The sequence below is a fragment of the Grus americana genome, chromosome Z (genome assembly GCF_028858705.1).
Source record: "Grus americana isolate bGruAme1 chromosome Z, bGruAme1.mat, whole genome shotgun sequence".
Taxonomy (NCBI): domain Eukaryota; kingdom Metazoa; phylum Chordata; class Aves; order Gruiformes; family Gruidae; genus Grus; species Grus americana.
In genome coordinates, this window is record NC_072891.1 from 30,802,239 (window position 1) to 30,818,011 (window position 15,773).

Below are 15,773 nucleotides of genomic sequence, written 5' to 3' on the forward strand. Positions count from 1 at the left end.
GAAAAAAACACAGGCACCCAAGCACGTGCGCGTGGGGCGGCGGACGACGAGCACCAAAAGGAAGAAACGCTTCTTCGGAGAAGCCCATCCCGCAAGGCGGATTTCGGCACGCCTTGCTGTGCCGCCCAGGACGGGGGGGGCGGCCCGCGACGCCCCCTGCCCGCGGCGAGGCGCGGACGGCGGCATCGACGTTTTGGGAAGCAGAAGAAACAAAGCCGCCGCCGCCGCCGCACTCCGCCGCCGCAGCTCCCTCCCGCCGGGGCTGCCCCGCTCCGCCGCCCCGGGTGCAGGGTGCAGGGCGCAGGGGCTGGCAGCGGGTCGCACCGCCCCCCGCCCCGCGGAAGGAAGGCCGTTAGGGGGGAGCGTGAGAGGACCTGCCCGCGGCGCGGCACGGCACGGCACGGCACCGCAGCGCCACTCCGCAGCGCCACTCATCGTCCACTGCTGTGCCGTGCCGAGGCAAGCCGAGCTAAGCTAAGCCGAGCCGAGCCGGTGTGCGGGCACGCCGCGGCGGCCGCAGGTGCCGCGGAGGAGGAAACGGGGGCGGGCGGCGCTGGCGAGCCAACCGGGGCCCGGCGCGGCGCCGTGAGTCACCAGCGGCCGCGCAGGGCGGCCGGGCGGCTGGTATAAGAGCGCCGCAGGGACACCCTCTCCCCGTGCATGTCTCCGTCTCCCTCCTCTTTTCTTCTCCTTTCCGACCGCGGCGCCTGTCCGCCCGCCCTTCCTCTGTCTCTCCGTCCCCGGCGCGGCGATGCGGTCGGACTGGCAGCTCAAAGACCCGAGCGCGGCGGCGGGCGGCGGCGGCCCCGGGCGCGGTGCGGGGCGGCGGGCGGTCCCGTGCTGCCGGGCGCTGTGCCTGCTGATCGCCCTCAGCTGCCTGCGCGCTGCCGCTGACGGTGAGTGCGGGGCTCGGGGGGACTGGGGCGCGCATCGCTGGGGCTGCTCCCGCCGCCGCCCACTGCAATAATTTCTTCTCCCACCACCCCTTTTTTTTTTTTCTCTTTTTTTCTCCTCTATCTCTCAGGCCGCTTCCTCGCTGCGCCCGGGGGGAGCGGGGCTCCGCGGAGGGGCCGCCGGCGCAGGCCGGGGCTCCCGGGGGACAAGGGGGGCGCTGCCGCGGGGGTCTCCCCGCCGCCCCTCTTGTCGGGGGAGGTGCCGTCTTCCGCGCCGGGCTCCGGGCGGCGCGCATGGACGGTGAGGGTGGGCCTGAGCCCTGGCCCGGCCGGCCCTCACGGCCCCGGCTAGCACCTCTCCCGGGAGCGACCCGAGTGCCGGGGGGGGATTTGATTTCCTGCGCGATGCTTGGTGCCCAGGGGAGGCTCTGTGTGCCTGGGCCTTACAGGGGTGGGGGGGGGTGGCGGGGAGGATTGGGGCTTTGTCCTGGAGGAAGGAAGAGGAGCCCTTGGAAAGCCTGCGGCGTTAAAGGCACTGTCAAACTGCTGTGCAACTTTGGCTTTGTGGCATCCAGCAGCGTTGGCACGGCTGTAGTGAGGGCCGATGGTAACCACCATAAGGCATCTCCATCTGGTGGCAAGGTTGAGTCTTGCCGACGCCAGATCCCTTCTCGCGGGCTGGGCTCTCGGTAGGAGCGCTGCTCCTGGCGAGCTCCAGGGATTGCCTCCCAGCGCAGAAGCTGTTACCCCCATGGTGGAGGGAGCTGCACAGTAAGCCAATTGGATGGTCAAGTAAAAATATTTTCTCTTGAGTGGAGGTAGTAATCAATTGACTGATTCCTTTCAGGAACTGAGGTCCAGGCTGCTCTTCTCTGTGGGAGGTGGGCAATTGATATATGACTCTTAATCTCCTGACCAGTGCCCTAAAGTAGGCTTAAGTGTCAAATCTTGGCTTTGTTGGCAAAGTATACTTAAAGGTAGTTGGACCTTGTAGTCCTAACTGTGTGCAGTATATTTCAGGTACTAGATCTGTCAGGTAGAGTCCGGTTGGGGTTGTCGTATACAGTCCTCATACGAGGAGGAAGAGGGGAAATGTCTGCCTAGTCACTCCTCAGTTCCCAGTCATGTAGATTGCTTCCATGTCCAGTTTACAACAGACATGATTAAACAGCTGTAGTATGAAGGACCAGGCTGACTGGCACTGAAACTGCTAGCGCACTGTAGTCAGGAATCATAACGAGATATGCAGTGGAGGGCAACTCTGGCCCACCAAGTTAGTCTGATTCTTCCCTCAATTGGAGTTTGCAGCCCAACCAGCTCTCTCCTGCTAGTACTTGCAATTGCTAGGGTTTGGGGGACGACTAAGCTACTTCCTCAAGGTTTCCCAATCACTGTTGCAAGCTTTTCTGGGACTTGGTGTCAGATGACAGCACACAAGTGTCACATGTTTGAGGCTGCCCAGACAACTAATCCGGCAACTTGCTTAAGGGGCTGAGACAAACAGTGATAGCAGGAGGTATGGAGGAAGCTAGTTTAACTTGGGTAGTCATTGTAACTGTGTTCCTTCACCCTGCACACATTGCTGCTTATGAGCCAACTTCTAGTAAGTAGTTACCTGGGGAACAGTAAAATAATACGCGTTAGTGATCACAGGCTGTCAAGTTACTGGTTCTCTACATAGTTTGCCTAAGCCTTATCCCAAGGAGGAGAAGAGGTGTGAAGGGGCTTCTGGTGTATGGGTAGCACATGAAGAGAAGCTTTAAGTCAGTTGATACTGACCTAAAAATCATTCAGTGTCTAGTGACTGAAGCTGCAAGTGAGGTATGACTCTATTGCTTCAAACAGTAGTGGATTAGACTGGTAGTGTCATGACTAAATGGTTACCTGGCATTGCAGAACTGTGCTTGATGTAAGATGGGGGACCACAGTTAGTTACTGACTGGAGCTAACCTTTGTTTTAACTGGAGCTCACTCAAAGTGGCCTTTAGAGTCTGACAGACATCTTCAGGAGCAGCAACAGATGATGACCTTTACCTTTGTGCACCTGTGTGGGTGTTAGGTGCTGTCAGTTCTTAGCTTGTTTGTGGGCTAACAAAAGTAGTTGCTCTGACATTTCACTTGGTATCAGCTGCAGAAGCAATGATATCTTCCTGGAATGGCTCGTTGTAAGAATTGTAACTGTAAAGTTATAGCTGTTACTCCATGCTCTGTAGATTCCCTGTAGCATTTGGTCAAAATGATGTTATGTTTGTAAGTCACAATGTACTCGGTCTTAGCAAGCCTTTTCTGGTTATTCTAGCTTGAAATAGAGTAACTACGGACTGTGGAGTTATTTTGGGATATCCTGAGTGGCAGGCTTAGTCTAATATCTCTAGTATGCTATTTTGGGAAAGGTTGACTGTTCTCACTCTGAAAGCCTGGAGGAGAATGTCTCAAAACTAACAGGAGTCTAGTTGTTGCATATTTTAGGTGGTAGTACACTAATAACTGGAATAATGTGTGACCAGTGCTGGCAAGCAGAAGGCTACTTCTGTTATGGGTTACTGGACAATGAGGTGATGTGAGGCTTAGAGCAAGCTGATAGCTGTGGCTTCTGCACCCTCTCTAAGCTGGCTGGGGTGTGCCTTGAAGCACAAGCCAAGCTACTTGTTTGACAGCTCTTGATCAAATAGTAGTAACTTTACAAAACCACGCTATTACAAAGTTCATGCTGGTGTAACTCCCATACTGAAAAGGAAAGGAGGGATGGCAATACAGAGCACAAGAGCTGATGTTCAGTTTTTTGGTGCTCTTTTAACACAGTTCCTATGAAATAAGTTGTTATGGCTTTACTGATGAGTGAATTAGTGTTTTACTCAAACAGTAAGATTGCTAAAACATTAGCAGAGCTCAGTAAGCTGCTGTTTCAAATCCTTTACTTATAGCATGAATTTACATGAGATGCTCAGCAGGTAAAATTGCTCATGTTGTCCTTGCTCATACTCTGTCCAGGATTTGCCATTGCCTGTTGCCTGATCGCTGGCCCTTACAGTGCGAAATGGCTGAATAGCTTCTTCCACTTGGAAACTGTCTTGCACTTTGCATGTCATACACAGAAGATACAATAACAAGTAATGTTCTACTAAAATTTGATGCTTTCTTTGAGCCGTAGAATGCCAAGACAAAGTACGTCCACTAAATGATGCAATAAACCGAGGAGGAGCAGGAGTCTTGCATCATGCTGTAGACATGTGCAGCCGATGTGTGCATGAGCTTACACACTTGCCTGCATGCATTCCATTACATGGAATGGCTCTGGCTTAGCTGCTGAAGCAGGCTGCTGCTTTTAGTGACAGTTATAACATGACCAAGGCAAAGTAGGTTCCCTTGAGGGACTGGGTCATACAGGTTTAAATTTGAAGATACTCTGGAAAATGCTCTCTAACTCTAGGCGCCATGTGGAAAGCAGTACCTTACTCAAGCATACCAACAAATCGAGACTGTTATCAAGTCTGTCTCCCAACTGATTGCAGAAGGAAGTGATAAATTATCTTGCTCTCTTAGCATCACACTTGATCAAGCTTTAAGAAAGATCCAGATAAGTAATCATACTTTTTGTGTATACTAAGGAATGTCTCTGGGTGCCCTTGTTTGAGGAGTAAATTAAATCATTAAGAATTTTTGTTCAACTACCGAGCAGATATCTAAGCTATCTTTACAGACATTGTGGGGATTCTACTTTAATGTGTTAGCAATAGCATACTGAAGTGCTAATCTGTCTTGACTTCAGTCACGTTTAAACCCAGTTTGCTTAAAGTTTGAAGAGTTTTGAGAATGCAGTGCTAGGCGCTAGAGAGCAGAAAAAACTGTGTACGCACATCCCCCTGCCTTGCAAACTTGACCCTGCCTTGGAAAGGAAAACTCAGTAAGAAGAACACTGAGGCTGGCTTACTGTCTGTGGCAGGTGGACTGTCATAGTGCTTAAGCTCTGCACTTGCACTGTAAAGGAAAGCTGCTGGCTCTACTTTCATGATTGAATAAGGCTGCTACAAAGATTTGGAGCTTAGATCTGGTTTTATGCTGATGTTATGCTCTTTATTAAGCTGGGTAATGTCTTGATCGCCAGTGGGGGGGAAGCAAGAAAGTATTGCTAAACAGTATCCAGGCTCAGGTTCTTTTTTTGTTGAAGGTGCAAGAGCAACATGTGAGGAATCCCAATTTTCATGTGGTAATGGACGCTGTATTCCTTTACTATGGAAATGTGATGGTGATGAAGACTGTTCAGATGGCAGTGACGAAAATGCTTGCGGTAAGTAATCAAAATAAATAATACCTCTGTAGTAGTACTTGCTAGTTGGCAGTGGGGGCTTAACAGTGGATAGCTGGAGAGATGCTTATCCCACCCAGCACTTCTGACAGTCAGAATGTAGAGTAGGGGATGAATTCCCTAGAACAACTGGGGGACTATCTTGATGCCTTGTATCCATCTGAGGCAGTTATTTTCCTGACTGCTATGATAGTCTCCTGGAATTGGTGACTGAGGAAAAAGCTCGTGACCAAAACTCTTTATTTGTGAGACTGATGACTGTCAAGAACAGAATGCAAGCATGGTCTCTGTTGTTACTTGAAGACATAGTAGAAATTGCTATTAGCACGCTTATTCCATGGTTAAATGCCCTATTTTAGTGTGAAAGTGATTCTGCTGAGTCTCCTGTAAACACTAAGTCTAGCTTTGGCTGCCAGCTCTTGCTTTAAGCAGACAAAGGCCAAGATGGATGACTAGATATACTTAGAGGAGGCAAAACAAACTCAATATCCAACACTGGTGTGGTTGAACTGCTGGTCTGCTCCAGCAGACCTAAACTGTTACCTTAGGGTTGCATAGTACCATGCTTCTGTAATGACAAATCAAATGCCTTGATAATAAACTCAGAGTTCAAAATTGGAATATTAATATCAATAGACCTTACTTTAACTCAAGTGTGTTCAAAGCAGCAGCTATTCTAGTAGCATCGTCTCCTTTAACAGTAGCAGTCCTTCAGTGCCTGCTTACAGGACGATGAATGTTTCTCTGTGCAGAGTGTAACTCTCTAGGAAGTGTTAAACAGCACTGCCATTAGACTGGAGGACAACATCAGACATCCAAGAACTAAGGATGTTGCATCACTTTCCTAGGGCAAGGCAGCTTATCTCTAGCTGCAACAAAGAAGCTAAGCTCTGGTCTCTAAACAAGTGGCTGTCTTCTCTCTTGCAGTGAAGAAGACATGTGCTGAATCTGATTTTGTGTGCATCAGTGGTCAGTGTGTGCCTAACAGATGGCAGTGTGATGGGGACCCGGACTGTGAGGATGGATCTGACGAGAGTGCTGAACTGTGCCGTAAGTGAGCCTGGCTTGTCGGTGCAGGCAAGCCTGCGGGGAGTGAAGTTTTGACTTCTTGCCTTCTTGCAGCCTGGATCTCCTCCTAAAGGAAGGATGAATTTGTTGTCTTGAAGAGCACCTTCCTAAGTGCTAGCTTGGCTTTGGCCACATCAGGGTCTTGTCAAGACTTTTTACTGCTTAAAAAGATGCAGAACTGAGTGGGAACTCTGCACTTGTACCTGGTAACATACACCAAGTACAAGGTTTTGCTGCCAGTCAGAAGCAGCAAGCACAACACCACAGGCCTGACCATTACTGTGGCTTGTTCACCAAGTGATCGCTGTCCTCCAAGTCAGCTGCTTTGAAAGATAACCAGAGCTAGTGCAGGAACTGAGTGGCTGACTACATGTTTGGGGGTGGGAAACAGAAGTGCAAAGGCCCGATTGTGAGGTCTCGCAATTAGCAACCCCAGTCTTAAGTGTGGTAACTAATCAAGGAATATAGATCTGTGAAGCATCATTTCTCTGTATTAATAGGATCCACACTGAGGAATACTTCAGCCCCAAGTCCTACTGCACTTCGGCATTACTCCTGCCTACTACTATGTGTTATAGCTCAAGCTTCTACAGTGTAACTGGTGTGCAATTACAAAACTACCACTACAAAGACACTCTTAAAATACTAATCTGTTAGGAGCTAGAAGCACTGTTTTTACTGAATGCTACAAACTAGCATTTTACTAGGTTACTAGTGTAACCTCTTCCATGATGAAGCCATCAACTTAGGTGGATGCTGGTGTCTAATTAACTACAACTTTGTCCAGAGCTGAAGCCTTTCAGTTGCAACTTTCAGGACAACTGCTAAAACCCAAGATCAGTAGCTCTTAAATTTCAGAACTCTTAAATTGAACTTAAACTTTTTTCAATAGATATGAGAACATGCCGGGTAAATGAAATCAGCTGTGGTCCTCAATCAACCCAGTGTATCCCAGTGTCCTGGAAATGTGATGGTGAAAAAGACTGTGACAGTGGAGAAGATGAAGAGAATTGTGGTAAGGGAAGAAACAGTGGCTGCATAGCTCTATTTGAAATTGACTTGTCTGGAAAGGAGCTAGCTGGGCAGTATACCTGGGAAGATAAATTTCTCATACTGTCAATATCTCCTTAAACCTACATTCATCCTGTATTGCAGCCCGCTTAACAAAGCGGACTTGTGCTAACACTCCTCTATCCTGCTAAGAACTACAGCAATATAAGCTATTCAACATCTGTCTTTGGTCTCTGGCTAATTTTGGCAATAGCCATAGGCTTAGTCACGTGTCAGGCAAACCACCAGAACTTGTTCTCTGCAGAGTTTCTCAACAGGTAACTCCAGTTACTGCTTACATTAAGAAATGGTCTCCTAAAATGTAGTAGTGATTTGTGGCCAAGGGCACAGCTTATCTGCTTTGTAGCCCTATCCTGGAGTATTCTATGTGCTTGTCTGAAAGTACAGACTAGGGAAGCTAAGTTTCAGGTGTTGGGGGGCAACTTCAGTCCAGTAAGCAAGTGAAGCTGCTATTGCCAGCATTAGTGCAGCATTCCTGGCTTGTTCTAATGAACTTGTACACATATGAATTGTCTGAGGTGTCCTGAGACAAATCTGCTGTACCCAAAGCTACAGGGCTGGCCTCCATCAGAGCCACCTTACTTGGATGGGCTAATGACACACAGATCTTCAGGCTTCTGCTATGTGTCTGTGGAGCTGCTGCCTTAATCGGCAAGCAAATGCCTTAATCTGAGAGCACTTCCAATGAAGCTGATAAAACTATTAGCCTAGGCATACTGAGCTGCTAGCTACACTACTATTAAACCAGCAAATTTGTACTGGTGTAAGTTGTGTGGGTGTGCTTAATACCACAGAATCAACTGGTGCAAGATCTTGATCTGTTATCCCCAGTGGTCCAGGCAAATGGGCCACTGCTGTCCTGGGGACCAGTGCAAAACACTTCAATTTCAAACTACAGTGCATGCTGACCATCTGGCTACCTTAATCTTAGTCTGTACTTTAGAGTTAGCAATTCTCTTACCTTCTGTCTCTGGTTCACAGGGTTTGAGCCTGTTTTCTGAAAGGCTCACACTCTGAAGCAGAACAGTGTAGCTGCTTCAGAAGGAGGTTATTTTCACTCATAGATCAAAACTGATGCCTCTCATAACATCCAAAGGCAAGGAGGACAGTCTGTATGGGGCCTGGGTGTCCTGTAGGTGGTCAGTTAGGTTCTTCTGGAGCCTTATACAGGATGCTGACCTTCTGTCAGCTAACAGCGGATGAAGAACCTGCAAAGCAAAACACCTTCATACAAAAGTCTGCCTTCTTGTTATGATCTTCTAATCTCTCTTACTCCTGTTACTCCAGGCAATGTGACTTGTAGTCCAGCAGAATTCACATGCAGCAGTGGGCAGTGTATTTCCAAGAGCTTTGTCTGCAACGGTCAAGATGACTGCAGTGATGGCAGTGATGAGCTGGAGTGTGCACCTCCTACCTGTGGTGTTCATGAGTTCCAGTGCAAGAGCTCCACTTGCATCCCCATCAGCTGGGTGTGTGATGATGATGCTGACTGCTCTGACCACTCAGATGAATCTCTAGAGCAATGTGGCCGCCAGCCTGCACCTCCTGTGAAGTGCTCTGCCAGTGAGGTGCAATGCGGCTCAGGTGAATGTATCCACAAAAAGTGGCGCTGTGATGGAGATCCTGACTGCAAGGATGGAAGTGATGAAATTAATTGCCGTAAGTTAACTTAGTCCTTCTCTAGGAGGTGCTGCTTGGCTCCTGTTTTATTTTCTTTACTTCAGCAAACCTCAAGAGTTTAAGTCTGTAATGGCTATGTCCTCAGCTTCTCGGACCTGCAGACCAGACCAGTTCAGATGTGAAGATGGGAACTGTGTCCATGGGACTAGGCAGTGCAATGGCGTGAGAGACTGTTTGGATGGTACTGATGAAGCAAATTGTAACAACGGTAAGTGTGGAACTAAGCAAGAATGAAATCTTTGCAGAAGATCTGTCGAAGCTGGTAATTGCCCTCACAATCTTCATTATCTCAGTTATCCAGTGCTCTGGACCTGGCAAATTTAAGTGCAGAAGTGGAGAATGCATAGATATCAATAAAGTGTGTAACCAGCAGAGAGACTGCAAGGACTGGAGTGACGAGCCCCTCAAGGAGTGTAGTAAGTGAACAGACTCATTACATAATGCTGACCACTAGACATACTTGGATACAGCCTCTGAGCTGTCACTTCCTTGGTGGTAAGCAACAAACCAAGAGTGACCTACTTAAAAGGCTAGTTTTAGCCTAGCCAAACTGGCTATTGGGATGACTTTTCCATGGCCAGAAGGCACCTGAAGGCATCAGAAACTCAAACTTTCAGGAGCCTCAATCTTGTCTGCTGCTGTCAACTTGTAATACAAGTAACATGCTGATAGCTAAGCAAATGTGAATTTGAGGAGGGTCTCTTGCATGTGACTTAAAGTGCCAGAGTGGTTTATCAGATGTGGCAGGCATCATTAGAAAAATCAATGGTTTCTGGTAAAGCACTCCATGACCAAGACTTTAAGACTAAATGTGTGCTGTCTCAGAACTGACCAGTTCTTCTTTTCTAGACATAAATGAATGTCTGGTGAACAATGGTGGATGCTCTCATATCTGCAGAGATCTCATTATTGGCTATGAATGTGACTGTCCAGCTGGGTTTGAGCTTATAGACAAGAGAACTTGTGGAGGCAAGTATCACTAGGTTAATGTGGACCCTACTGATGGTATTGGAAATGAGAACAAATTAAATTGTTGTCTTTACAGATATCGACGAATGCCAGAACCCTGGCATCTGTAGTCAAATCTGTATCAACCTGAAAGGGGGCTACAAATGTGAATGTAGCCGTGGCTATCAGATGGATCTTGCTACTGGGGTGTGCAAGGCAGTGGGTGAGTATTGGCATAAAACTTCTATATCCCCACTTCAAATGCTGTTGTGGTGTTGATGCTAGTTGTTGTACTGTTATCAATATAACTTGTACAGACCTGAACACTCCTATAACACTTTGCTAAGATACAGTACTTAGAGCTGCCTGATACAAACTGCTTGTATCTCCTCCCTGGGCAGGAGGACCCTCCCCATCAAGTTATGGAGGGAGAAAAGGATGAGATATGGTACAGCCAAGAACTCTGTCAGCATCCACTAGCTACTGTGGAATGGCAAATACTAAATATGATAACTCTTAAACTTGTCATAAAATAACAGTATGTGACTGCATGTCTAGAAGTACAGATAACACTTACAATCTTTTCACAGGGAAGGAACCATGTCTAATTTTCACCAACCGCCGGGATATCAGGAAGATTGGCCTTGAGAGGAAAGAGTACATTCAGCTAGTAGAACAGCTGAGAAACTCCGTAGCTCTAGATGCCGATATTGCTGAGCAAAAGCTTTACTGGGCTGACTTCAGCCAAAAAGCAATCTTCAGGTAAATGGGCTCAGCTTCTGAACCCTAGTGTGCTCCCCTAAACTATCCCACACTTTACCCAAGATACTTTCCTAGGCTTTGGTGATGAGAACTAGATTCTTGATGTCCTAAAGTCAAAGTACAGTAGATGCAAGTTCCCAGTAATAGCAATGCCTATGCCTATTGCAATCCCTAGTAACCACTGCTACAATTGTACAAAAGGCACTCTGTGGAAAATCACAAGTGCATCTTCTACACTGCCTCCTGATATGTGTGCAGATGTGTGCAGTATTTGCTGAGGCATGCTAAGTGGTAGTATCTGTGCAGGAAGGGGTTGAAAGCAAGTAATTCTTGTCTTCCAGTGCTTCTATTGATACCCGTGATAAAGTTGGAAGACACATCAGAATCCTGGACAATGTACACAGCCCTGCAGGAATTGCTGTTGACTGGGTTTATAAGAACATCTACTGGTCTGACTCAGCTGCAAAGACCATCTCAGTGGCTAGCCTAGATGGCACAAAAAGAAAGGTTTTGTTTCTCTCTGAGCTGAGAGAGCCAGCTGCTATTGCTGTAGATCCTCTCTCTGGGTGAGTATTTGTCCTGGTTCTCTTTAGAGTGGACCTACCAACTACTCCATGTGCTGATAATTGACTTAGGTAGCCTTTCTTAGTTATTGGTCATAATTAAAAATGATACTACAGAGTACTATAGTGCATCATACAACATAAATTCTGCTTCACAGCTTTATGTACTGGTCAGACTGGGGTGAGCCAGCAAAAATTGAAAAAGCAGGAATGAATGGATTTGACAGACAGCAGCTTGTGACAACAGAAATCCAATGGCCTAATGGAATTGCTCTAGGTATGTTGAACTTGTCTCTGTGCCAGAGGTATTCTGGAGCTTTAGCAATTTGTTTGCTACAAAAGCCAAGGTCATCCTTCAGAGAACTATTTTCAGCTTCTGAGAATTGGAAGCTCCTGCATGCCTGGAGACACTGCAACAGGCACAGATAGCACTTCTCAGATACTGAAATGGTAGCTTTTCTTGCACTGCTCTATTGTAGTTGAGGCACAGACCAATTAGGTAACACTGCAGCAGCCTTCTGCATCCTGGTATGGCAAAAAACTAGGGTAACACCGAACTATTCTTGAACCTGTGGGTGTTTCAACTTTTGCAGGAGGCTTTGGAGTTTTTCTCCATATAGATAGTAAATATGTTTGGGTTTTTCCTCCTAGATCTTGTAAAAAGCCGTCTGTACTGGCTTGATTCTAAATTACATACACTGTCAAGTGTGGACTTGAATGGCCAGGACCGTAGAATTGTGCTGAAGTCGCATATGTTCCTTCCTCATCCTCTTGCTCTAACAATATTTGAGGTAAGAATGACTTCCTGTAGTAATTGTTAAAGATCCTCTTCTTGCTAGCACATGACTAGTAACTGTGATGCTGATAACACAGATGTAATGGGATACAATAACTCTGTCTTCTAGGACCGTGTGTACTGGATTGATGGGGAGAATGAGGCAGTCTATGGTGCCAACAAATTTACTGGAGCTGAATTGGTTACCTTAGTGAACAACCTCAATGATGCACAGGACATCATTGTGTATCATGAACTTGTTCAGCCTTCAGGTAACTCTAATGCATTTATAGTTATGCCAGTGTATACTTTTAAGAAGCCTGCCCTACCTGGGTGGTAGCAAATGGTATCCCTCCCCTGTATAGATGTCTACTTCTACTTGGAGTGCTTGGAGCTTCTAACATAGGTACCCCCACTGGGGTTGAGAGAAGGTCTAGCTGCAGTTGCTCTTTCTTAGGCAGAGTAGGTACATATCTATAACCTGCAGAGACAAGTAACTCTCCTAGAGCAATTGAGCAAATAGTAGTGCTATATACCTGGAATATGAAGGCTCATTCCTGTCAACTGTTGTACCAACAGGCAGGAACTGGTGTGAAGAGAACATGGCAAATGGAGGCTGTAGCTACCTGTGCCTGCCTGCTCCTCAGATAAATGAACACTCTCCAAAGTACACCTGTGCATGTCCTCTTGGGTACTTCTTGCAGGAGGATGGTCTGATATGTGCAGGTATGGTGCCATGACTGAATTTTTTTTCCAGGATGGATGGGGAGGGAGTAGGGGTACTGAATCTGTTGGAGGCAAATACGGCAGTATAGGCCAACAGCTTTGCATGAGTTATTCTGATGTAATTATTCTTGGAGGGGGTGGTCTTCAGCATGCATTAAGCTGGCCCTCAAAGTGTGCAGGTGTTGTTCAAAGTCCATGCTTGGCTTCTGCATCATCATCATTTGCAATAAAAGCTTGTCCCTCCATGGTTTTCTGCAGACAGCAAGCACATGCACAATATATAGAGCCCCTTTGTTATAAAACAAGGGGTATAAACTAACAGGGCTCTACAGCGTATAAATGCACAATGTTGAAAAGCTCGTAAACTGATTTTGCTGGTCAAGGAAATCTGTTTGGACCTTCTTTTGTGGTCCAAACAAACATGTGCTGCTACTACTCTGAGCACTGACTATATGGCAGGCTTGTTTGTCCAGTGGAGTGGAACTAGAAACTCCAAGGTGCCACTTGCTATATCGCATGTTGATTCTGACCACCATAGTTAGAGCACTGAATGCAAGGACACTGTCCTCAGCTGGCTGCTCTAAAGGGTTGCTGTAGGTATCACAGACTACGTAACAAACTTGTGGAACTAAAATCTCACTTGGAAAACGTGAAGTGAGGGATGGGGTGGCTTACTGTTGTCATGACTCTAAATACCTGTAACTCATGCCTGATTAACAGTCTAGCCTTGTTCTTGAAATTATTTTTGATCAAAACCCTTCAGCTGAGGGTGTGCTAGTGAAATAACTAATGTCAGTGTTTCCAATAAAGCTAACAAGCTGCATGATCATTCTGCCATCTGCTAAACATTCACTACCATGGCTGTCATAGCTAAGCCATTGCAGCACTTCAGGATTAACTGGGTTCTTGATCTATAATTAGTTTCAGGTACTGGAACAACTGTGGCTTACACTGAGGCTAAAGATACCAGCACAACAGAAAAATCTCCAACTGTTGGACTAGTTCCTGGAGGTACTGGTCCCGATAACTCAGACTGCTAAACATTAGAGAAATTAAATGCAAACTGACCCACTAGGCTACTTGAAGTTTTCTCCTTTGCATGCAAGTAGAGAACACAGGCCAGGTCATGTGTGTAGTACAAGTACAACAGCTGGAGCATGTAATAAACAGAATTAGTTCACTTATGACAGTGTGGAACCTATAGGTTCCAAAAAATCCAAGGAGTACTCAGAGAAGGCAAGCAATACAAAAAGCTCTCTACTAATACAGGATGAAGTCTTTTAGGCTGTTATTGCGGTGTGTTACTGAGAAGCTAATATATGATAGCAGCTTCTGGGCTTGGGAGGTGCTTGCATCTGACAAAGTCTGCTGGCCTGTCAGTAAGCAAGCTTACTATTTCAAATTCTTGTGCAGGATTCAACGTCAATGGTACATCTGAAGTAGCTGCAAGTAGAGGAACATCAGCAGCTTGGATTGCTCTTCCTGTCTGTGAGTACAGCATTCACTAGCCTTTGGGACCCTATGTGGTGGGACAAGCCACTCTTAGAAGCTTCACTTGACTCTACTCTATACTTGCAATTTGTTTTTCTCCCTAAAGTATTGCTGGCGGTGGCTGCAGTGGCTGGCTACTTCATGTGGCATAACTGGCAGCACAAGAACATGAAGAGCATGAATTTTGATAATCCTGTCTACCTGAAAACTACAGAAGAGGACCTCACAATTGATATTGGAAGACACAGCAGTTCAGTAGGACACACCTATCCTGCAGTAAGTAAACATATTGACATGTCCTGAGGCTCAAGGTTAATTCTCAGAGTAGACATAAGCACTGCCAAATGCTATCTGACTTCAGTTTAGGACAAATCTCTGCTCCTGAAAGCTGCTGGCTGCAGCCAGACCACTGGGCTGAATCAGCTGAGAACTTGTCCTTTTAAGCAAGGTTAAATCAGTGCTGAATGTGGTCACTAGCCAGCAGAACTAGCCTGATTCAAACTGCTGTGTAGTAATAATATGCATTGGTTTATATTTTTATTATTACAATTGTAGCTAACTTACACTTATTTTGTACAGATATCTGTTGTAAGCACAGATGATGATATGGCGTGAGCACTGGATCAGCAATCGCTTCCGGTTTACTTGTGTTTTACACTCTTTGGGGATAGTAACCAGGTTTGTGGCTGAAAGACTTCCTCCATTCTTGGAAGAAAGAAGATACTTTCTGTATGTATGGAACACTTATGTAAATAGCTATTTTATACAGGTTAACAACAAACTCTGTAAATACCTGTCCACAACAATTCAGCTTTTAGTGGTTACCATTTTATCAGTAACCCTTGGATTGGTCAGTCAGTAACACCACTGACCAAATATAAAGCACTTTCCATAGAAAGCCATATTCCAGCCACAACTTGTAACACCTGTACATATGTGTATAGGCCACCTGTAAATACTATTCTTGGAAAATCCCTATTAAGCACTTTGAAATACTTCAAATGTAAATTATTGTACACTGTCTTTTTCAATGATTGGGGCAATGGCAATAGGAAAAAACGGGTTACTATGATTGCCAAAAATTTGTAAGCATAAGTAATTTTGTATGTATGACTGAAACAATCTTGTCTGTTATCTCCTTAGAGGTATACAGGTATGAATGCTCTTTAAGAAACCACTGTAAATCTTAAATGCAGAGGAGGGGGAAAAAATAAAAAATAATTAAGCACTTAAAGTATTGGCTTCCATTATTATGTTAGCATTGAAGTAAAATAGAGTATCTCCTAAGTTGGAAACTTTAGTGGGCTGCACTACTACTGCCAGCCAGAACATGAAGTATTTGAGTTATTTCAGCGGTACCACAGACTGCTAAGTCTGTACTGACCTGCCACGTGACTGAGGCTTATACTTGAGACTAATACTGTGCAGCATACTGGACTGAATGAGTCTTCTTTCATAGGAGTCCAGCTGTACTCCTAAGTTAGGATTGA

General features: G+C 46.1%; 1 protein-coding gene across 4 annotated transcripts; it reads left to right on the forward strand.

Annotated features, from left to right (window-relative positions):
* The first annotated feature begins 176 nt into the window (after positions 1 to 176).
* On the forward strand, positions 177 to 15,517 carry VLDLR (very low density lipoprotein receptor). 4 transcript variants are annotated; one of them, XM_054810650.1, is made up of 19 exons: positions 179 to 896; positions 5,062 to 5,181; positions 6,127 to 6,249; positions 7,160 to 7,282; positions 8,626 to 8,997; positions 9,104 to 9,226; positions 9,312 to 9,434; positions 9,868 to 9,987; positions 10,064 to 10,189; positions 10,557 to 10,728; positions 11,070 to 11,294; positions 11,450 to 11,568; positions 11,943 to 12,082; positions 12,197 to 12,338; positions 12,646 to 12,792; positions 13,714 to 13,803; positions 14,206 to 14,280; positions 14,390 to 14,559; positions 14,863 to 15,517. In XM_054810650.1, the coding sequence occupies exons 1-19, from the start codon at positions 752 to 754 to the stop codon at positions 14,896 to 14,898; spliced, it is 2,691 nt and encodes an 896-aa protein (XP_054666625.1). In that variant the 5' UTR covers positions 179 to 751; the 3' UTR covers positions 14,899 to 15,517. The 4 variants fall into 4 exon arrangements, with proteins under 4 accessions (XP_054666627.1, XP_054666628.1, XP_054666625.1 ...); XM_054810652.1 differs by lacking the exon at positions 7,160 to 7,282 and having other exon boundaries at positions 177 to 896; XM_054810651.1 differs by lacking the exon at positions 13,714 to 13,803 and having other exon boundaries at positions 180 to 896.
* Positions 15,518 to 15,773: the final 256 nt, after the last annotated feature.

Excerpts from the sequence above, each read along its gene's own strand:
- VLDLR (XM_054810650.1), top strand. The coding sequence starts at position 752 with ATGCGGTCGGACTGGCAGCTCAAAGACCCGAGCGCGGCGGCGGGCGGC. Across the intron at positions 9,227-9,311 it reads TGAAGCAAATTGTAACAACG|TTATCCAGTGCTCTGGACCT; the intron begins GTAAGTGTGGAA and ends TCATTATCTCAG. Across the intron at positions 11,569-11,942 it reads GCCTAATGGAATTGCTCTAG|ATCTTGTAAAAAGCCGTCTG; the intron begins GTATGTTGAACT and ends TTTTCCTCCTAG.